Source organism: Mobula hypostoma, chromosome 9 (assembly GCF_963921235.1).
Source record: "Mobula hypostoma chromosome 9, sMobHyp1.1, whole genome shotgun sequence".
NCBI classification, from domain to species: domain Eukaryota; kingdom Metazoa; phylum Chordata; class Chondrichthyes; order Myliobatiformes; family Myliobatidae; genus Mobula; species Mobula hypostoma.
In genome coordinates, this window is record NC_086105.1 from 150,740,861 (window position 1) to 150,763,963 (window position 23,103).

At 43.5% G+C, this 23,103-nt stretch overlaps 1 protein-coding gene across 2 annotated transcripts in view; it reads right to left on the reverse strand.

Annotated features, from left to right (window-relative positions):
• The window catches only part of ift140 (intraflagellar transport 140 homolog (Chlamydomonas)), a 225,761-nt gene that overhangs the window by 17,546 nt on the left and 185,112 nt on the right, over positions 1–23,103 (reverse strand). For both annotated transcript variants that reach the window (XM_063059480.1, XM_063059479.1), the window contains exons 22-27: positions 21,772–21,904; positions 15,515–15,658; positions 10,254–10,382; positions 7,492–7,674; positions 1,615–1,821; positions 351–563 (exon numbers count right to left, since the gene is read on the reverse strand). In XM_063059480.1, coding sequence (XP_062915550.1) covers positions 351–563; positions 1,615–1,821; positions 7,492–7,674; positions 10,254–10,382; positions 15,515–15,658; positions 21,772–21,904 — 1,009 coding nt within the window. The remainder of the gene's footprint in view (positions 1–350; positions 564–1,614; positions 1,822–7,491; positions 7,675–10,253; positions 10,383–15,514; positions 15,659–21,771; positions 21,905–23,103) is intronic.

The following is a 23,103-nucleotide window of genomic DNA, read 5'->3' on the forward strand; positions in this document are numbered from 1 at the left end:
ATAAATGGCGGTGCAGGCTCGAAGGGCCGAATGGCCTACTCCTGCACCTATTTTCTATGTTTCTATGTTTCTATGTAACATTCAAATAGGGAAGTAAAATGGCCCTTCAGACCATCAAAACCCTTTTGTGCATGAATTTTCCACTGAAGTCCCTTCACAAACTTGACCCTTTGGTACATTACCTCTTCAGTGAATCTCTTTGTGCTACTGTACAGATGCCCCTCCCCACCTTCTGGTAAATTAGTTCTCCAGCAAGAATCTCTCACTTCTGCAAAAGCCGTTTATAATACCAATACTACCAACACTAGCACTGCTGGTGGTTGGAGCCTGCCCATACTGAAGGTACGCACCTGTGCACAGGCATCGTAAAACCCAGCCAGCAGATCCAGGGCCCGCCCCTTCGTATAGAAGCTGATGATATTCTTCATGATTTCCGGATCTTTCCGCCAGTCTAATGATTGGAGGTAATTTGCTGCCATTATGTAAATCTCCTTCTGACGAGAGACTCCAGTGAAGAAGACTATCTTCTCCGTGTCTCCCGATTTCAGCAGAGCTCTCATTGCCTGGAAGAGGACAGGCAAGTTTTAGTGTGTGTGTGTGTGTGTGTGTGTGTGTGTGTGTGTGTGTGTGTGTCTGAGTATGTGAAAATGTATGTTGAGAGAGTGAGTGTGTGTTTCTGTGCATGAGAGTGTGTCTGCGTGTGTCTGTATGCATGAGTGTGTGCGTGTGAGACACTGTGTGTCTGAGAGCATCAGTATGTGTGTGAGTGTGTTTCTGCACGTCTTGTGTCTGTAGCTTCCCGTGATGTTGATCACGGCAGGAAGGTTGGAAAGAGAAACTAGACCTTTCATTTACAGCCACCATACATAAGTATTAACGTGAGTAAACTCCCGTGTCGGGACAGATGAGACTCGATGTCTGGGAGTAAACTCCCATGTCGGGACAGAGGAGACTCGATGTCCAGGAATAAACTCCTGTGTTGTGCAGAGCAGATTTGATGTCCGGGAGTCAACTCCCATGGTGGGATAGAGCAGACTCGATGTTTTGCAAACAGATAGAACTGCAGCATACACGGGAAGTGAGCGGCTCAGCAATGTTGGACAATGAGAGGGGTTGGGACTCACTTGAGAAGTGTAATTAAACTGAAGATCAGTGAGGGAGCAAAGAGAGAACAGGGAGATAACAAGGCATCAGAGTAACACACACAAAATGCTGGAGGAACTCAGCAGGCCAGGTAGATCTGTGGTTAAAAGTACAGTTGATGTTTCGGGCTGAGACCCTTCGGCAGGACTGAAGGAAAAAAAGATGAGGAGTAGATTCAAAAGGTGGAGAAGGGGAGGATAAAACACAGGGTGATAGGTGGTACTGGGAGGGGGAAAGAGGAAGTAAAGAGCTGGGAAGCGTGCGCCGCTTGGACTTCCAGCACCTGCAGATTTTCTCTTGTTTGTGAAGGCATCAGAACAGTTTCAGACATCCCAAACAAATACAAGGCATCTTGTTCTGGCTGGCGGTCTGTGAGTGGTGGTGTTTTGTAGGGACTCTGCAGTTTGTGTTCTGTCTGAACGATGTCAGCTATATGAGGTGACTGGGCTCCAGGGTAGGGCACTCCCTCACCTTGATCTTGTTGCCAGCCTGTGTGTACTTCTTGGTGGCGAGGTGGTAGTTTCCCTGTCGCAGGCAGCAGTCAGCGATCCGCTCGAGCAGCTCACGCCGGAACTCCTCCGAGAGTTCCTTTGAGTCCTTGGCCACGGTCATTTTCTCTGCCAGGTCCTCGGTGATGGTCAGATTCTGTTCCAGGCAGAGCTGCAGAGCCTCATGGTACTGGAACAAGAGAACATCACGGACTGCCGTCAAACCTCGTCACACAGACACAAGGGGAAACAGTAACCACAGCCCTCATAACCGGCCTTTACAGGTCTCAAAACACCACCAAGTTAAAAAGTTGATGAAGGACCATCAGTCACTCAATAAATCAACTAATCCCTTCTGCCTACACATTGTTTATAACCTTCCATTTTCCTCACATCCATGTGCCTATCTAAGCATCTCTTAAAAGTCTCTAATGTATCTGCCTCTACCAGCACCCGAGGCTGTGCATTCCAGGCACCCTCCACTCTCTGTGTAAAAAATTTGTCACTCACATCTCCTTTGAAATCACCCCTTTTCACTTTAAATGCATGCCTCCCAGTTCAACCCTGGGAAAAAGGTACTGTCAGTTTATCTGTGCTTCTCATAATCTTATAAACCTCCAATTTCAAAGTATGTATACTACATACAACCTGAAGATTTGTTTCTGTACAGGCAGCCACAACACAAGGGAATCCAATAGAACCCATTAACAATAGAAGACCGTCAAACCACCCAATGTGCAGGGAAAAAACACAAATCGTGCAAACAATAAAATTAAGTATTTAACATTCAGAAGTGAACTCTATCAGATCTCCCCCCAGCCTCCGCCTCTCCAGAGAAAACCACCTCTCAATATAACACATGACCCTTAATCCAGACAGCATCCAGGTGAACCTCCTCTGCACCATCATACAATAATGCTTCTTGAAAGATGCTAGGTGCCCGTGATGTTGCCACAAATAAGCTTTTCATTGCATCTGTGTACACACGTACTTGTGCAACATATAATAAATAACTTTGTTAAGGGATCTTTTGAAGACTCATGACAAATGGTTCATGGAAGTCTAGGTATACTATATCTACCCATTCTCCCCCATCAACTCTCCCTGTCACATTCTTAAAAGATTCGAGAGAATTGTTAAACCTGATTTAGTTTCTATGAAACCATGTTAACAAGGTTTCATTATTCAAAATTCTTCTAAATGATTAGTTATTTCATCTATCATTGATTATATAAACGATTAGTTATTTCCTTTATCAATAGTTTGATAATTCCATTTAATATCAGAGAAATATAACAATATACATCCTGAAATTCTTTTTCATTGCAGACGTCCACGAAAACAGAAGGGTGCCCCAAAGAATGAGTAACAGTTAAAACATTAGAACCCCAAAGCCCCCCAGCTCCCCATTCCCACACACAAGCAGCAGCAATAACCCTCTCCCACCCAGTTCCACAAAAAAGCATCAGCACCCTCACCTACCAGGCAAGCAATAGGAAAGACCCCGATGCAGACCATGATCTGCAGTACAACACAAACTCATCGTTTACCTGACAATTCAACATACCACAGGCTCTCTCTCTAATAAAGGGAAAAAAAGGTGTCCCCTTCCATTATGAATTATATAAATGATTAGTTATTTCCCTTATGAGTATTGATTATATAAATGATTAGTTATTTACTCTATGATTATTGATTATATGATTAATTATTTCCTCTATCATTACTGATACATAAATTATTAGTTTTTCTTCTATCATTACTGATTATACAAATTATTAGTTATTTTCTCTGTGATTATTGATTCCAACATCATGCCTGTTAAACTAACAGGACTACAGTTCCCCGGTGGGCAGTCTTTCCCTGACAGGTGAGGTTTTGTTTGACCATTGTGTCTGAGAGTGGAGGCCCATGGTTAGGTTACACTCTGACAGTTTGTCAGGATCCTGAGCCAATAGTTAAAATCAGAGTCAGTGTCTCATATGACATGAAATTTGTTGTTTTGCGGCAGAAGTGCAGTGCAAAGACATAAAATCAGAATCAATTGCAAAATAAATAAATAAGGCAGAAAAAAAGGAATAAACAGCTGATTTATATAGTTTCATTGTCTGTTCAGAACTCTGGTGACAGAGGAAAGAAGCTGTTCCTAAAACACTGTGTGTGGGTCTTCAGGTTCCTCTACATACTCCCCGATGGTAGTAATGAAAGGAAGGCATGCCATAGTCAGGGAACACCACAGCACAGAAATGGCCTCTTCGGCCAGTCTAGTTGGGGCCAAAGTATTCATCTGAGGGGTGACCTAATTGAAATCTATCGACTGCTGCAAGGCCTTGATAGAGTGGAGCTGGAGAGGATGTTTCCTATGGTGGGAGAGTCTAAGACCAGAGGACACAGCCTCAGAATAGAGGGGCCTTTTAGAATGGAGAAGAGGCCTAATTTCTTTAGCCAGTGGGTGGTGAATCTGTGGAATTGGTTGCCACAGGCAGCTATAGAGACCCTCAAGTCTTTATGTATATTTAAGGTAGAGGTTGATAGATTCTTGATTAGTCAGGGCATGAAGGGATATGGGGGTGGAGGGTGGAGGCAAGAAATTGGGACTGAGAAGAAAATGGATCAGCTGTGGAGTAGACTAGAATGGACTAATCCTGCTCCTATACCTTATGGTCTAACATCCTTGTAAATTTTCTGTACCCTCTTTCCAATCTTATTGATATCTTTTCTATAGGTAATCAAAACTGCACACAACACTCACCAATATCTTGTACAACTTCAACATAACATCCCAATCCTGTACTCAATACTTTGATTTAAGAAGGTAAATGTGCCAACAGTTCTCTTTATGATCCTGTCTACCTGTGACACCACTTCCAATGAACTCTGGATCTGTATTCCCAGATCCATGTTCTGCCGCACTCCTCAGTGTCTTACCTTTCACTGTGTAAGTCCTACTCTGGTTTGTCCTCCCAAAATGCAACACCTTACACGTCTGCAATAAGTTCCATTTTCCATGTCCTGGGTGTGAGTGTCCTTAATGAGGGATGTCGCCTTCTCAAGGCACGGCCTCTTGAAGATATCCTTGATGGTGGGGAGGGTTGTGCCCATGATGGAGCTGGCAGACTTTACAACCCTCTACGTCCTTTTGCCATCTTGTGTATTGAAGCCTCCATACCAGACTGTGATGCAACCAGTCAGAATGCTCTCCACAGTACCATCTATAGAAAGTTGCTAGAGTCTATGGTGATGTACCACATCACCTCAAATTGTTAATGAAGTAATACTGCTGATGTGCCTTTATCAATGTGTTGGGTCCAGGATAGACCCTCCGAGATGATGACACCCAGGAACTTGAAGCTGCCCACCTATTCACTCCTGTCTCCTCAATGACAACTGGTGGTTCTCCTGACTTCCACTTCCTGAAGTCCACAATCAACTCTTTGTTCTCGCTGACACTTGGTGTGAGGAAGCTATTGCAACATCACTCAACCAGCTGATCTCGCTCACTCCTAAACGCTTCCTTATTGCAACCTGAGATTTACCAACAACAATGGTGTCATTTGCAAATTTATAGATGGTGTTTCAGCGGTGCTTAGCCACACAGTTTTGATTGTAGGGACAGTAGATCATTTGGCTAAGCACACATCATTGAAGTGCGATGTGTTGATTGTCAGTGAGGATGAGAAGTTATCACTGATTCATACTGACTGTGGTCTCCTGATGAGGAAGTCATGTATCCAGTTGTTAATTACTAAATATTACTTTGATTACTGAGATGCTGGGAAGTAATAGCTCTTTGTTTGGCCTGAATAGCACTCAACATCAGTAAGATGGAAGATAGTGGACTTCAGGAAGGGTACAACAAGGGAACACATACCAATCGTCAACAGAGGATTCAGAAGCAGAGAAAGTGAGCATTTTCAAGTTCTTGGGTGCCAAGATCTCTGAGGATCTAACCTGGTCCCAACATATTGAAGTAGCTATAAAGAAGAGAAGACAGCGGCTATACTTCATTAGGAATTTGAAGAGATTTGGTTCGTCACCTAAGATACTTGAAAATTTCTATAGTTGTACCATGGAGAGCATTCTGACATGCCTTTCGACATTCAAAAGGTTTCAATGAGATCCTCCCCTCATCTTTCTAAATTCCAGCAAGTACAGACCCAGAGCTATCAAATGTTCCTGGTATGATAACCCTTTCATTCCCGGAATGATCCTTGTGAACCTCCTCTGAACCTTCCCCAATGCCAGTACATCTTTTCTTTGATGAGGAGCCCAAAACTGTTAACGGTATCAAGGTGAAGCCTCACCAGAGCCTTATAAAGCCTCAGCATCACATCCCTGCTCTTGTATTCTAGACCTCTTGAAATGGATGCTAACCTTGCATTTGCCTTCCTCACTACTGACTCTACCTGCATGTTAGCCTTTAGGCTGTTCTGTATAAGGGCTCCCAAGTCCCGTTGAATCTCAGAGTTTTTGGATTTTCTCCCCATTAGAAAACAGTTTCCACATTTATTTCTTCTACCAAAGTGCATGACCATGCATTTTCCAACATTGTATTTCATTTGCCACTTTCTTGGCTATTCTCCTAATCTATGTCCTTCTGCAGCCTACCTGTTTCCTCTTCACTACCTGCCCCTCCACCAAGCTCCATATCATCTGCAAACTTGGCAACAAAGGCATCTATTTCATTATCTAAACCATTGACATACAGCATAAAAAGAAGTGGTCCCAACACTGACCCCTGCGGAACAGCACTAGTCTCTGGCAGCCAACCAGAAAAGGATCCTTTTATTTCCACTTGCTGTCTCCTACCAATCAGCCAACGCTCTGACCACACTAGTAATTTTCCTGTCATACCACGGGCTCTTAACTTGGTAAGCAGCCTCATGTGTGGCACCTTGTCAAAGGCCTTCTGAAAATCCAAATATGCAACATCCACTGCATCCCCTTTATCAATCCTCTGTATAGTCTCCTCTAAGAATTCCAATACATTCGTCAGGCAAGATTTTCCCTTAAGGAAACCATGCTGACTTTGTCCTATCTTGTCCTATGTCACCAAGTACTCTATCACCTCATCCTTAACAATTGATTCCAACATCTTCATAACCATTGAGGCCAGGCTAACTGGTCTATAATTTCCTTTCTGCTGCCTTCCTCCTTTCTTAAAAAGTGGGGTAACATTTGCAATTTTCCAGTCCTCCAGTCCTCTGGCACCGTGCCAGAGTCCAAAGATCATTACTGATGCCTCCAGAATCTCTACCGCTACCTCTTTCAGAACCCTAGGGTGCAGTTCATCTTGTCATGGTGACTTACGTACCTTTGGGTCTTTTAGCTTTCTGAGCACCTTCTCTCTTGTAATGGTAATTGTACTCACTTCTCTTCCCTCCCGCCCTTCAACATCTGACACTCTGCTAGTGTCTTCTACACTGAAGACTGATGCAAAATACTCATTTAGTTGATCCTGGATAGTCTGGTTTCCCTACCCTTTCGATAGTCTTCTTACTGAATGGAAAGTGCACTTTCCCAGCCCTTTCTGCACTCTTGTTACCGAGTGGTCAGTCTGGTTTCTCAGCCCTTTCCTCACTCTTGTTACCGAGTGGTCAGTCGGGTTTCCCAGCCCTTTACTCACTCTTGTTACCGAGTGGTCAGTCGGGTTTCCCAGCCCTTTCCTCACTCTTGTTACCGAGTGGTCAGTCGGGTTTCCCAGCCCTTTCCGCACTCTTGTTACCGAGTGGTCAGTCGGGTTTCCCAGCCCTTTCCTCACTCTTGTTACCGAGTGGTCAGTCGGGTTTCCCAGCCCTTTCCTCACTCTTGTTACCGAGTGGTCAGTCGGGTTTCCCTGCCCTGTGCACACTTTTCTTACCTTCTTTGCAGTTACCAACAACTGCACTGCCTTTTCGAACTGCTCGTGCTCAGTGAAGAAATCAGAACAGCGGGAGAGAAGGGCAGGATCTGAGTTCTCATCCAGGTCCTCAGCAATCAGCTGCAAGGCACTGAACTGCTGTGTAGCAAAGGCCAATTCAACTGCTTTGGAAAAGTGCCCACTCTGCAAGGAAACAGCCAGCCATCAGTGATCGGTATTGCAGTCAGCGGAGAGGATGGAGCCACACTCTCCATGTTTACTTTACTCAGCAGTATAAAGACTAAAGTACCTTTAATCGTCAGATGAACATTGAAACATATGTATAATGAAATGAGTCATTTGTGTCAACAACCAACACAGATGAGGATGTGCTGGGGGCAGCCAGCAAGTGTTGCCATGCTTCCAGCAAAAACACAACATGCCCACTGCTTACTAATCCTAACCCATACGTTTTCGGAATGTGAAAGGAAACCGGATCATCCAGAAGAAACCCACATTGTCAAGGGAAGAACGTTCAAATATCTTACAGTGAGCGGCAGGAATTGAACCCCAGTGATTGTTAGCACTGTAAAGCATTGCTCTAACCACTAGGCTACAAGGGGTTGAAAGGGAAAATAAATCAGCCATAATGGAATGGTGGAGCAGAACTGATGGGCCAAATGGCCTAACTATTCTGTGTTTTTCTGAGTGCTTCAGGGTCTGTTGAACAAGAATGGATCGTCATGAAAAGTTATTAAGGGTATTGGTCCAAATTACAACATTCCAATAGTTGGAAAGCACAGCGATCACACTGAAACACTATATTGATGCATGCTCATTTTATCTAATAGGTAATATTTACATTCAGGTGCCGGGTGGAGATATGTCTCTACCAAAGGAGGTGTAAGGTGCTCCTTTCCTCTGCTAGCCTGCAAGTCACCCTGGGCAAGGTGTAGCACCTGTTAACCCTTTGATCAGGGTGATGTGAAGTCATGGGAGCAGGTGGTGGATGGTCGTATGAGCAGCTGGTGCACATCACAAATCCTGGTTATGTGACCACTGACGCCAGGCAGACGACCCTGAAGAGTATTGATAATGACTAGGTCACCCATTTTGTAAAGACACTGCCCAGAAGAAGGTAATGGCAAATGACTTCTGTTGAAAAATTTGCCAAGAACATTCATGGTCATGGAAAGACATGGCACATAATGAACGAGCGAATGTTCACATGAAGGGAAGAATTCGTTTTCTGTCTTTGGAAACTTTCACTGAATTCAGGGACCTTTATTTTAAGAATCTTCAGCAATAACATAAGGCTACTGAGTGTGTAAGTCCTAACAACAAAAGAAACTAGAGTGGGCCATTTACTCCTGAGACTGCTCTGCTATTTAATATCAGGTTTAACACTATCACTGTGCCAGTGACCCAGGCTGAGTTCCTGTTGCTGTCTGTAAGGAGTTTGTACGTTCTCCCTGTTTCCGTGTGGGTTTCCTCTGGGTGCTCCAGTTTCCTCCCACAAAAACCTGTGGGTTAATTGGTCAAATGGGTATAATCGAGCAGTGTGGGCTCAAAGAGCCAAAAGGGCCTGTTACCACATTGCATTGCTAAATAAAAAAACGAATAAAGATAAAAATAAACTAATTTTGCAACCTTGTCCACTTTCCCACATCACCTGGATCAACCCCTCTTGCTCCACTTTTTCCCCTTGACCTTTTTATACTGGCTCCCCTCCAATCATTCAGTCTCCTTCTCGCCACTGCCTGACTTGCTAAGTTCCTCAAGCATTTTGTGTGTGTTGCTCTTAAGTTAGAGAATTTTTTTAACCAAAATAAACTTTATTATAATTTTAAAAATTACAAAAATAAACCATGCAGCACCTTGTCATTTTTACATTCTTAAATGTTAAATTAGATTGTTTAACACCAACAGCACTGCTGTTCCTCCTGTGGCTCCCTGGGGTGATTCACTACTACAAAGTACAATAACCCCTCACCCAACCAGCCCCTCCTTGTCCAGTGGCGGGAAGATTCTATATTGTGGTCCTTTCCCACCGAGTCCTTTTAGTGACTGCTGCAGCTTGGTGTCACATAAATTCAAAGATTATCAACCTTTATCCTTTAAGCCAAATTCTGCAGAGATCTTAATCTCTTGTGTCTTCAGAAAAAAGCAATGATTTTCAAAGCCATAAGAGATGGAAGGTCTGGGTATCTTTCACTATTGCTTTAATGCAGGGGCTTCCGACCTTTCCTGTGTCATGGGCCCCTACTATTAACTGAGAGGTCCGTGGACCACAGGTTGGGAACCCTTGCTTTAATGGGACCATTCAATTTACCTGTGAAACCTGGGAAGGTGAATCAGCATCACCACCCTTCCCACTGAAAGATGGAAGATGAATTGAAGTTGCTGATGATCTTTCCATCCAATGGACAGAATTAGGAATCAGGGGAGTCATTTCATAAAAGGTAAAACTTGGATCAGAAAGGTCAAAACTTAGGCATAGATTTAAGGTGAGAGGGGAAAGCTCTAAAAGGGACCTGAGGTACAACATTTTCCAATTTGAGGGTGGTGAGTGGATGGAACGAGTGCTAGAGGAAGTTATTGAGGGAGGTGAAGTAGTATAATTTAAGAAGTGCTTGGGGAGAGGCTTAGAGGGACAAAGATGAAACATAAGAAATTGGGACTAGCTGGGTGGGTACTGTGATGAACTGGCTGGGCAGAAGGGTCTGTAATACGCTAATTTGCTCTATGGATCCAAGTCAAACAGCTATTAGGACTGTGCATACCTTATGATACAGCATCACAGCGCGATCCATCTGGAGACCCTTCTCTTCATAGTAACGTGCTGCCTCCATCATGTCCTCTGGGGAACTCAGCAGAGACAGGTTCATCAGCTGATCATCAAGCCCACTGTCCTAGATTAGAACGGATTCACACTGATATATGAAACCGTAAGACCACAACACATCGGAGCAGAATTAGGCATTTGGCCCATTAGTTCTGCTCTGCCATTCTGTCTTGGCTGATTTATTTTCCCTCTCAACCCCTTTCTCCAGCCTCCTCCTCATAACCTTTGATGCCCTGATGAATCAATAGCTTTTAACCTCCACTTTAAATATACCAAATGACGTATCCTCTGTAGCCATCTGTGGCAATGAATTCCATAGATTCACAACCCTTTGGCTAAAGAAATTCCTCCTCATCTCTGTCACAGGCTGTGCCCTCTGGTCCTGGACGCCCCCACTACTGGAAACGCCCTTTGCACATCCATTCTATCGACATCTTTCAATACAAGCATGTTCAGCCACAAATGCCAAGTGAGGAATCCATCTAAGCCTCCTCCTGAAGCCATTGTGCAGACAAGTCAATTCATTCAATGTAGTATCAAGATTAAGTCTGAGACATCGCAGCTGTAGTGGGAGTCTTCTGCTCCATATGTCCATTCTGATTACTGGCAAAGTAGCGACAGTAGTGATTAACACTGCTATCAGTCTATTTTATTCACCAGTGCTTGGTTAGGGTAGAATTTAGAACAGAGGACAAAGAACATTACAGCACAGTACAGGCCCTTTGACCCACAATGTTGTGCCAAGCTTTTAACCTGCTCCTAGATCAATCTAATCCCTCCCACATAGTCCTCCATTTTTCTATCGTCTATGTGCCTATTTAGGTATATCTTAAATGTTCCTAACATATCTGCCTGGTAGCACGTTCCATGCACCCACCACTCTCTGTGTAATAAATCTAAATCTGACAAAAGACCATAAAATATAGGAGCAGAATTAGGCCATTCGGCCCATTGAGTCTGCTCTGCCATTTCATCATGGCTGATCCAATTTTCCTCTCAGTCTCAATCAACTGCCTTACCCCCGTATCCCTTCATCCCCTGACCAACCAGGAATCTATCAACCTCTGCCTTAAACATAAAGACTTGTCCTCCACAGCTGCTTGTGGCAAAGAATTCCACAGATTCAACATTCTCTGGCTGAAGAAATGCCTTCTCACCTCTGTTCTAAAAGGACATCCCTCTATTCTGAGACTGTGTTCTCCAGATATAGACTCTCCCATCCTGTTCACATCCACTCCGCCAAGGCCTTTCATTATTCGATATGTTTCAATGAGGTCACCCCTCATTCTTCTGAATTCTAGTGAATACAGGCCTAAAGCCATCAAACATTCTTCGTATGACAAGCCATTCAATCCTGGAGTCATTTCTGTGAACCTCCTTTGAACCCTCTCCAGTTTCAGTGCATCTTTCTAACATAAGGTGTCCAAATTTGTTCACAATTCTCCAAGTGAGGCCTCACCTGTGCTTACATCCTTGCTTTTATATTCTAGCCCATGAGACCATAAGACATCGGAGTAGAATTAGGTCATTTGGCCCAACAAGTCTGTTCCTCCATTTAATAATGGCTGACCCTTTTCTCCCCTCCTCAGCCACACTCCCCAGCCTTTTTCCCGTGACCTTTGATGTTGTGTCTAATCAAGAACCTATGAAACTCTGCCTTAAATACACCTAACAACATAGCCTTCACAGCTGCCTGTGGTATCAGACTCCACAAATCCACCACCCTCTGGCTAAAGAAATTTCTCTGATCTTTTTAAAAATGGTTGCATGTCTATCCTGAGGCAGTGCCCTCTTGTCCTAGACTCCCCCACCATGGGAAACATCCTTTCCACATCTACTCTGTCTAGGCCTTTCAACACTCAAAAGGATTCAAAGAGATCCCCCCCCCCCCCCCCCCGCATTTCATCCTTCTAAATTCCAATGAGTACAGATCCAGAGCCATCTGTATGATAACCCTTTCATTCCCGGAATCATCCTTGTGACCCTCTTCTGCACCAATGCCAGCACATCTTTTCTTAGATGAGGAGTCCAAAACTGTTCACAATACTCAAGGTGAGGCATCACCAGTGCCTTATAAAGCCTCAGCATCACATCCCTGCTCTTGTATTCTAGACCTCTTGAAATGAATGCTAATATTGCATTTGCCTTCCTCACCACCAAGTTAACCTTCAGGGTGTTCTGTACAAGGACTCCCAAGTCCCTTTGCATCTCAGATTTTTGTTTTTTTTCCCCATTTAGAACATAGTCTGTACATTTATTTCTTCTACCAAAGTGCATGACCATATATCTTCTAATATTCATTTTATTTGCCACTTTCTTGCCCATTTTCCTAATCTGTCTAAATCCTTCTTGCAGTCTATTTGTTTCCTCAACACTACCTACCCCTTCACCAATTTACATATCATCTGCAAACTTGGCAACAAAGCCATCTATTCCATTTCCTAAATCATTGATACACAACATAAAAAGGAGTGGTCCCAACACCGACCCCTGCGGAACACCACTAGTCACTGGCAGCCAACCAGAAAAGGATCCTTTTATTCCCACTTGCTGCCTCCTACCAATCAGCTAGTTCTCTTGACATGAATGCTAACATCACATTTGCCTTCCTCACCACAGACTAAACCCGTAAATTAATCTTTAGGGAACCTTGCACAAGAACTCCCAAGTCCCTTTGCACCTCGGTTTTCTTCTATTTTCTCTACACTTAGAAAATAATCAACCTTTTCATTTCTCCAACCAAAGTGCATGACTATACACTTCCTGATACTCTATTCCATCTGCCATTTCTTTGCCCATTCTCCTAATCTGTCTAAATTCTTCTGTAGCCTCCCTACTTCCTCAAAACTACCTGCCCCTCCACCTATCTTCATATTGTCTGCAAAATTTGCAACAAGCTATCAATTCCTTCAACATCCAAATCATTCACATACAATGTAAAAAGAATCAGTCCCAACACAGACCCCTGTGGAACACCACTAGTCACCGGCAGCCAGTCAGAAAAGGTTCCCTTTATTCCCACTCTTTGCCTCCTGCCAATCAACCACTGTTTTATCCAAGCTTGTTAAGCAGCCTCATGTGTGACACCTTGTCAAAGCCTTCTGAAAATCCAAATACACAACATTAACCGATTCTCCTTTGTCTATCCTGCTTGTTATTTCTTCAAAGAATTCCAACAGTTATGTCTGGCAAGATTTTCCCTTGAGGAAACCTTGCTGACTACGCCTATTTTATCACGTGCTTCCAAGTATACTGAGATCTCAGCCTTAGTAATCGACTCCTACATTTTCCCAACCACTGAGGTCGGACTAACTGGCCTATAGTTTCCTTTCTTCTGCCTCTCTCCCTTCTAGAGGAGTGGAGTGAATTTGCAATTTTCCAGTCATCTGGAACCATTCCAAGATCTAGTGATTCTTGAAAGATCATTACTAATGCCAGCACAATTTCTTCAGTCACCTCTTTCAGAACCCTGTAGTGTAAACCATCTGGTCCAGGTGACTTACCTAGCTTCAGACCTTTCAGTTTCCAAATCCTTCTCCCGATTAATGGCTACTTCACACACTTCAAGACCCCTGTCACCTGGAAATTCAACCTTAGTGCTGGTGTCTTCCACAGTGAAGACTGATGCAAAATACTTATTCAGCTCATCCGCCTTTCCTTGTTACTACCTCTCCAGCATCATTTTCCAGCGGTCTGATAGCCACTCTCACCTCTCTTTTACACTTTATGTATCTGAGGATACTGTTGGTATCCTCTTTAATATTATTGGCTACCTTACTTTTGTATTCCATCCTTACCTTCTTAATGACTTTTTAGTTGCCTTCTGTTAATTTTTAAAAGTTTCCCAATCCTCTAACTTCCCATTAATTTTTGCTCTATTATATGCCCTCTCTTTGACTTTTATGCTGGCTTTGACTTCTCTTGTTAGCCACGGTTGCATCATCTTTCCTTTAGAATACTTCTTCCTCTTTGGGACGTATATATCCTGAGCCTTCTGAATTGTTTCCAGAAATTCCAATCATTACTGCTCCGCCATCATCCCTGCCAGTGTACTTTTTCAGTCAACTCTGGACAACTTCTCTCTTATGCCTCAGTAATTCCCTTTCCTCCACTGTAATACATCTGACTTTAGCTTTTCCTTCTCAAATTGCAGGGTGAATTCTATCATATTATGATCACTTGCCCCTAAGGGTTTTTTTACCCTAAGCTCTCTGATCAAGTCTGGTTCACGGCATAACACCCAGTCCAGAATAGTCCCCTATTGGGCTCAACTATGAGCTGCTCTAAACAGCTTTCTTATAGGCACCCTAGAAATTCCCCCTCCTGTGATCCCCTTTTGGAACGCATTTTCTATCTCCCATTGCAATCCTTACAACTGTTTGGGGATCTGTATACAACTTGCATTGGGGTTTTTTACCCTTGCAGTTCCTTAGCTCTATCCACAAAGATTCAACATCTTCTGACCCTATGTCATCTCTTTCTAATGATTTGACCTCATTTTTTAGCAACAGAGCAATGCCGCCCATGTGTACCCTTGGACGTTAAACTCCCAGCTATCATCTTTCAGCCATGACTCAATAATGCCTACAACATCATACCTGCCAACCTGCAACTGTGCTGCAAGTTCATCGATCTTATTCTGTAAACTGCGCACATTCAAATATCACCCTTTTCAATTTTGTCTGCCTTTTACATCACAACTCATCCTGTTAACTGCAATTTTGCCCTAACATCAGCCTCTCTTCACTACACATTGCCTCTGTTTGTAAACCAGCTACCTCATCTTCATCACTATTAGCCACCTTTCCTACAATACTTCTTGCATTGAAATACTTGCAGCTCAGGACACCAGTCACACCATGTTTACCCTTTTGATTCCTAACTTTGTCTGAGGTCTTATCAACATCTGCCTCCACAACCTCTCCACTATCTGTTCTGGCATTCTGGTTCCCATCCCCCTGCAACTCTAGTTTAAACACCACCGTACATTTCCCCTATACTTTCCTCCAGTCATCTTAAAATGATGCCCCATCATATCAGCCCTTTCCACACTGGGAAAAGGGCACTAGCTATCTACTAGAGTTAGGCCTCTGATCAGTTAAGGCTGTATAGCCATGAAACAAGAGTTATGGAGCACAGAGAAAACAATTGCAACATGGATTGCAGAGGCAGGATTTGGGGACCGCTGGCAATGCTCACCTTGCAGAGACGGATTGCATTGTTGTACGCCTGCGCTCGAGTGTAGAAGTGAATGGCCTGTTTAATGTCATCCCGAGCCTCATACTGGCGAGCCAGGTGATAGGAAGCTGCATGGTTTCCTGTCTCATTGGCAATTTCAGAAGCCTTTAAAAAGAATGACAATCCATAATGAAAACTGCAGTTTAAACACAAAAGATTCTGCAGATGCTCGGAACCTGAAAAACACACACAAGCTGCTGGAGAAACTCAGCATGGCATCTTGATGAAGGGTCTGGCTGCGAAACATCGACTGCTTATCCCCATCCATATATGCTGAGTTCCTCCAGCACTTTGTGTGTATTTCTAAACCTCGCAAGGTCATTATTTTAACAAAGGCTTCCAAATAGATACTGTGAACACCTTAAGCAAAAGATTCTTAATGTAAACAAAACCATTTATTATAGTGCCATTAATACCACAAAATGACATTAAAGTTGACCTTTGAAATGGTCAGAATCAGATTTGTTATCACTCACGTGTCGTGAAATTTGTTGTTTCATGGAACATACAGTGCAGGCAGGACATTAGAATAAGAAACAGATAAAGATAAGTGGTGTATAAAGAGAACAAAACAGTGAGGCAGTGTTTATGGAATTATAGATCATTCAGAAATCTGATGGCAGAGGGGAAGATCTGTGCGGCTACGCATAGGTCAAATACTATCTATAAACTTGCTGACGATACAACCATTGTTGGTAGAGTCTCAGATGGAGACGAGAGGGCGTACAGGAGTGAGATATGCCACCAGTGGAATGGTGCTGCAGCAACAACCTGGCACTCAGTGTCAAGTTAGACGAAAGAGCTGATTGTGGACTTCAGGAAGGGTAAGACGAAGGAACAAATACCAATCCTTATAGAGGGATCAGAAGTGGAGAGAGTGAGCAGTTTCAAGTTCCTGGGTGACAAGATCTCTGAGGATCTAACCTGGTTCCAACATATCAATGTAGTTATAAAGAAGGCAAGACAGCAGCTATACTTCATTAGGAGTTTGAAGAGATTTGGTATGTCAACAAATACACTCAAAAACTTCTATAGATGTACTGTGGAAAACATTCTGACAGGCTGCATCATTGTCTGGTATGGAGGTGGGGGGGGGGGCAACTGCACAGGACCAAAAGAAGCTGCAGAGGGTTGTAAATCTAGTCAGCTCCATCTTGGGTACTAACACAGAAAGTACCTAGGACATCTTTAGGGAGCGGTGTCTCAGAAAGGCAGCGTCCATTATTAAGGATCTCCAGCACTCAGGGCATGCCCTTTTCTCACTGTTACCATCAGTAGGAGGTACAGAAGCCTGAAGGCACACACTCAGAGATTCAGGAACAGCTTCTTCCTCTCTGCCATCTGATTCCTAAATGGACATTGAACCCTTAGACACAACCTCACTTTTTTAATATACAATATTTCTGTTTTTTTGCACATTTTTTGAATCTATTCAATATATGTATATTGTAATTGATTTACTTATTTATTATTATTATTTTTATTGTATTTATTATTATTTTTCTCTTCTATATTATCTATTGTATTGAACTGTTGCTAAATTAACAAATTTCACGTCACATGCTGGTGATAATAAAGTGATTCTGATTGTGATTCTGAGAAGCTGTTCCTAAAACACTGAATGTGGGTCTTCAGGCTCCTGTACCTCCTCCTTGATAGTAGCATCTCCTGCACGGAGGGGATCCTTTGTGATGGATGCCAACTTTTGAAGATGTCCTTGATGCTGCGGAGACTACTGCCCATGATGAAGCAGGCTGGATCTACAACCCTCTGCAGCTTTTTCCGATCCTGTGCAGTGGCCCCTCCATACCAGACAGTGATGCAACCAGTCAGAATGCTCTCCACAGTACATCTGCAGAAATTTACTTGAGTCTTCAGTGACAAACCAAATCTCCTCAAACTCCTAATGAAATATAGCTACTCCTGTGCTTCCCTCACTTCATCTAGATGTAACTGGGCCACAGAAGGCTTGGATAGGACAATATGTAGGTTTAATGAAATGTTGTGAAGGAGGAAAATAAAGATGCAGAGGGTTAGGGAAGGAAATCTGTGACTTAATGCTTTGCCAGGCAGAGCACACCTGTCAGCTGCAGAAACCAGGAGGTGCACAAGGCAGGGTTGGAGAATACATTCATCTGAATAGGGAATCGCAAAGATTCAAGATTGTCTAATATCATTTACAGTACACAAGTGAAAAGGAGAACAAAATAATTGTTACTCCAGATCCGAGGCAGCACAAAACACACAATAAGATAAAGAACACAATAATCAAAAAAATATGATAAATTGAATGTATGTCCATAAAGTGACGCTAGGCACAAAGGTGTCTGACAGGAAATGATAAAGGAGTGGTGGCTGGGGTGTGGAGGGGTGGGTTAGCAGGTGGAGGTGTTGATCAGCCTTACTCCTTGGGAATATGAGTCTGGTGGTCTGGTGGATGCTACGTAGCCTCCTCCATGATGGGAGTGGGACAAACAATCCATGAGCAGGGTGGGTGGGACCCTTCATGATGTTCCTGGCCCTTTTCTGACACCCTCCTGTATATATAGTATGTTCTTGATGGCAGGTAGCCTGGTGCCGGTGATGTATTGGACAGTTTTGACTACCCTTCCTGTCCACCACAGAGCAGTTTTAGTACCACACAGTTCTTGTCAGAATTCCTGTGAGAGAAAGGTGCAAAACTTCATTCAGGCAACCTATTTTAAAGACTTTCCCATGAGATTTCCTGGTAACTGCTTGTTACTGGTGCTGTAGTTCAGAGATGTGAAATTGAGACTGTCTGTCTACCCCGCTAACTGAGGTTGAGATTTTATTTTTTTTAATTTAGAGATACTGCATTGCAACAGAACCCGTGGGACCAATTACACCCATGTGAGCAATTAATCTACTAACCTGTGTGTCTTTGGAATGTGGGAGGAAACCATAGCACCCGGGGGAAACCCACACAGTCATGCGGGGAACATACAAACTCCTTTCGGCATTGAACCCAGGTTATTGGTGTCAGCTAACTGCTATGTTACCATGCCGTCCCAAATATGCTACTGTACACTTCACAGAGCAAACAGTACTCTGACAAGCACAGCTTCCTTTATCATGTCTAGAACTGAAAGATTAACTATTCGTTAATTTAATATCCTATGAGCAGATTACCAGTTATATTTGCCTATGTAATTCCAATATATGCTTTTAATAAGTAATCCCACACGGGTGAGGTGCATGACCTGTGTAAGTTTATTTTATGTTAGTCACTTTTGCTTTACCCTTGGATTCTGCAGCATTTTGGTTGCATTGAATTACGGAGAAAGGTCTATTTGTACATCATCATGTACGTCACCATATACAACCATTTTCTTGTCGGCACTCGCAGTAAATACAAAGAGCACGTTAGAATCAAGGAAAGACTGCACCCAACAGGATGGACAAACAAACTGCAAATACATAAATAAAGTAATAATATTAATAATAAATAATAAGCAATAAATATCGAGAACATGAGATGAAGCGTCCTTGAAAATGAGTCCATCAGTTGTGGGAATAGTTAAGTGATGGGATGAGTGAAGTTGAGTGAAGTTATCCCCACTGGCTCAGGAGCCTGATGGTTGAGGGGTAATAACTGTTCCTGAACCTGGTACTGCAGGTCCTGACGCTCCTGTACCTTCTTCCTAATGGCAACAATGAGAAGAGAGCATGGCCTGAATAGTGGGGGACCTTGATGACCCCTGCTTTCCCGCGACAGCGCTCCGTGTAGATGTACTCAATGGTGGGGAGAGCTTTACCCCTGATGGACTGGGCAGTATCCACTACTCTTTGTAAGATTTTCCTTCCAAGGGCATTGGTGTCAGAAAATCTACTTGTGATGTTCTGTACCACATTGAACACCAAACAAATACAAGTCCAAGTTCAGCTGTCATTCAACCACACCCATGAATAGAGTTGAACGAAACAGCATTCCTCCAGGGCCAAGGTGTAAAACACTGTACCAAACAGTCACATGCAGCACACAGCACATATAGCAAATATACGTAATTATGATAGTCAAAAACATACTGTTATAAAAAATATATTAAATAATAATAATAACATAGCCCAAGTCACTGAGTGTCACGGCCTGTAGATTGATGGTACATGGATGTTGTCGTGGAGCCATGTTTCTGCAAGAACAGACTGCAGCAGAACTCTATCTCGTGCAAGTCTTCCCGGGAACAAACACTGGAGCGCAGCACCGATGGGAGGGGCTAGCCGCCAACCCAGTATGAATCCAGCAGCACACGTCCTTCTGCGATGGCCGCAATAGGCAGCCCGGAGGCACGAGAACCTGGTCCGCACCACAACCGAGGCCACGCAGCTCCCCCACTCTCAGTCCCACAGTATCCTACATGACCTCAGCTGGTCCGAACCACAACCGAGGCCACACAGCTCCCCACTCTCAGTCCCACGGTATCCTACATGACCTCAGCTGGTCACCACAACCGAGGCCACACAGCCCCCCACTCTCAGTCCCACAGTATACTACTTGACTTCAGCTGGTCACCACAACTGAGGCCACGCAGACCCCCACTCTCAGTCCCACAGTATACTACTTGACCTCAGCTGGTCCGAACCACAACTGAGGCCACGCAGACCCCCATTCTCAGTCCCACAGTATACTACTTGACCTCAGCTGGTCTGCACCACAACCGAGGCCACGCAGACCCCTACTCTCAGTCCCACGGTATTCTACTTGACCTCAGCTGGTCACCACAACCGAGGCCACGCAGACCCCTACTCTCAGTCCCACAGTATACTACTTGACCTCAGCTGGTCTGCACCACAACCGAGGCCACGCAGACCCCTACTCTCAGTCCCACGGTATCCTACATGACCTCAGCTGGTCACCACACATCACAGGAACATGTCCACATTTAATTACTTCCCATTAGCAACCCAGGGGGTGATGAATCTGTGGAATTCATTGCCACAGACGGCTGTGGAGGCCCAGTCATTGGGTATATTTAAAGCAGAGGTTGATAAATTCTTTATTAGTAAGGCTATTAAAGGCTATGGGGAGAAGGCAGGAGAATAAATCTGCCATGACTGAATGGTGAAGAAGATTTGATAGGCCAAATGACATAATTTTGCTCCTATATCTTATGGTCTTCTGCACATAAAACCCATATTATTTCTAGACTTCCATTATCCCATTCTCTCTCCTGAGCAGTTTTTTACTTCAGAGAGTAAAAACTCTGCCATCCACTCTTACAGGAAATGTCTTTCACCCATTACTCCTGTTCTTGTTAACTTCCCTGACTTTGATTTTAATGTTTTCCGTGTTTTCAAATCCTTCTTGTCACACTCCTATCAGGGAGGAGGCTATGTAGCATTCACACCAAGACCACCAGACTCAAAGCAGTAAGACTGATCAACGCCTCCACCCGCTAACCACCCTCCACACCCCAACCACCACTACTTCTTTATTTCCCATCAGAGTCACCTTACATACAGACACTCCTGTGCCTAGTGTCACTTCATGGACATATGATCAATCTCTGTGTATAAGCTATCTTATATATTTATATTTATTGTATTTTTCTTTATAATTGTGTTCTTTATCTTATTGTGTTTATTTTGTGCTGCATCGAATCCAAAGTAACAATTATTTTGTTCTCCTTTTCACTTGTGTACTGGAAATGACTGAACAATCTTGAATCTTGAAGAGTTCAATACACTGATATGAATTCAGAAATAAAATCATTAAACTGAAGTGTTTTTCACTGAACCAAGGATCTATCAAGGAGAACTAAAATAAAGGCTGATGTTTGTTCAGCCCCAATATATTTTTCTGTGGAATTTGGCTGCCTCAGTGATGAGAGGACTGGAGATGGCCTGTCCTGGGTTTGGAGGCTTGTCTCTGGGAAGTGGTTTGCTTGACTGTTATTTTGTTGTTCTTGTTATTGTTGTGTTTGTGTTATTCTGCTGAACATCTTGGAAATGCTAGGTTGGTGTCGGAATGTGTGGCGACACTTGCAGGCTGCCCCCAGCATGTTCTGGGGTGTGTTAGTGTTGGTTACATATTTTTGATATACACATGATAAATGAATTTGAATGTGAATGTTCTGGGTTAATTACCACAGGCCGTCTGTCTGTGAAGGTCAATGCAAAGTTCAATTAGGGATGTACTGAACTCGCAAGGAACATTGTCAAGACTAGAGAACAACAGAATACATTTCTGTCCCTCTCACCTTCTGTATATTACCAAGATAACAATGAACACGAACAAGGGAGAGATAGTCCTGTGCCTTCTCGTAGTATGTCAAAGCAGAATCCATGTCTGCTTGACTTTCCAAATACTGGGCCCACCACTTCCACAAGCTTCTGTGAATAACAAGGAGAAAAATAAGAATTAACACAAGGACTCTGCAAAGGCCATTGAGGCAATGACAATGACAAAATTATCATCCATATTTAGACCATAAGACATAAGAGCAGAAATAGGCCATCTGGTCCATTGAGTCTGCTCCGCCATTCAATCATTGCTGATCCTTTTTTTCTCCTCCTTGACCATTTTTCCAGCCTCCTCCCCATAACCTTTGATGTCAAATCCAAATCAAGAACCTATTAATCTCTGCCTTAAATACACTCAGCGACCTGGCCTCCACAGCTGCATGTGGCAACAAATTCCACAAATTCACCACACTCTAGTTAATGAAATTTCTCCGCACCTCTGTTTTGAACGGACGCCCCTCTATCTTGAGGCTGTGCCCTCTTGTCCTAGACTCTCCCACCATGGGAAACATCCTTTCCACTCTGACTAGGCCTTTCAACATTGGAAAGGCTTTAATGAGATCCCCCCTCAACCTTCTAAATTCCAGCAAGTACAGACCCAGAGCTATCAAATGTTCTTTGTATGATAACCCTTTCATTCCTCAATTCATCCTTATGAACCTCCTCTGGACCCTCTCCAATGCTAGTACATCTCTTCTAAGATGAGGAGCCCAAAAACGTTCACAGCACTCAAGGTGAGGCCTCACCAGTGCCTTACAAAGCCTCAGCACCACATCCTTGCTCTTGTATTCTAGACCTCTTGAAATGAATGCTAACATTGCATTTGCCTTCTTCACCACCGACTCAACCTGCAAATTAACCTTCAGGGTGTTCTGCACAAAGACTCTCCCAAGTCCCTTTGCATCTCAGATTTTTGGATTTTCTCCCCATTTAGAAAATAGTCCACACATTTATTTCTACTACCAAAGTGCATGACCGTGCATTTTCCTACATTATATTTCATTTGCCATTTTACTGCCCATTCTCCAAATCTATCTAAGTCCTTCTGCATCTTACCTGTTTCCTCAACACGACTTGCCCCACAACCAATCTTCATATCATCTGCAAATTTGGCAACAAAGCCATCTATTCTATCATCTAAATTATTTACATACAGCATAAAACAAGTGGTCCCAACAACGACCCCTGCGGAACACCACTAGTCACTGGTAGCCAACCAGAAAAGGATCCTTTAAATCCCACTCGCTGCCTCCTTCCAATCAGTCAATGTTCTAACCATGCTAGTAACT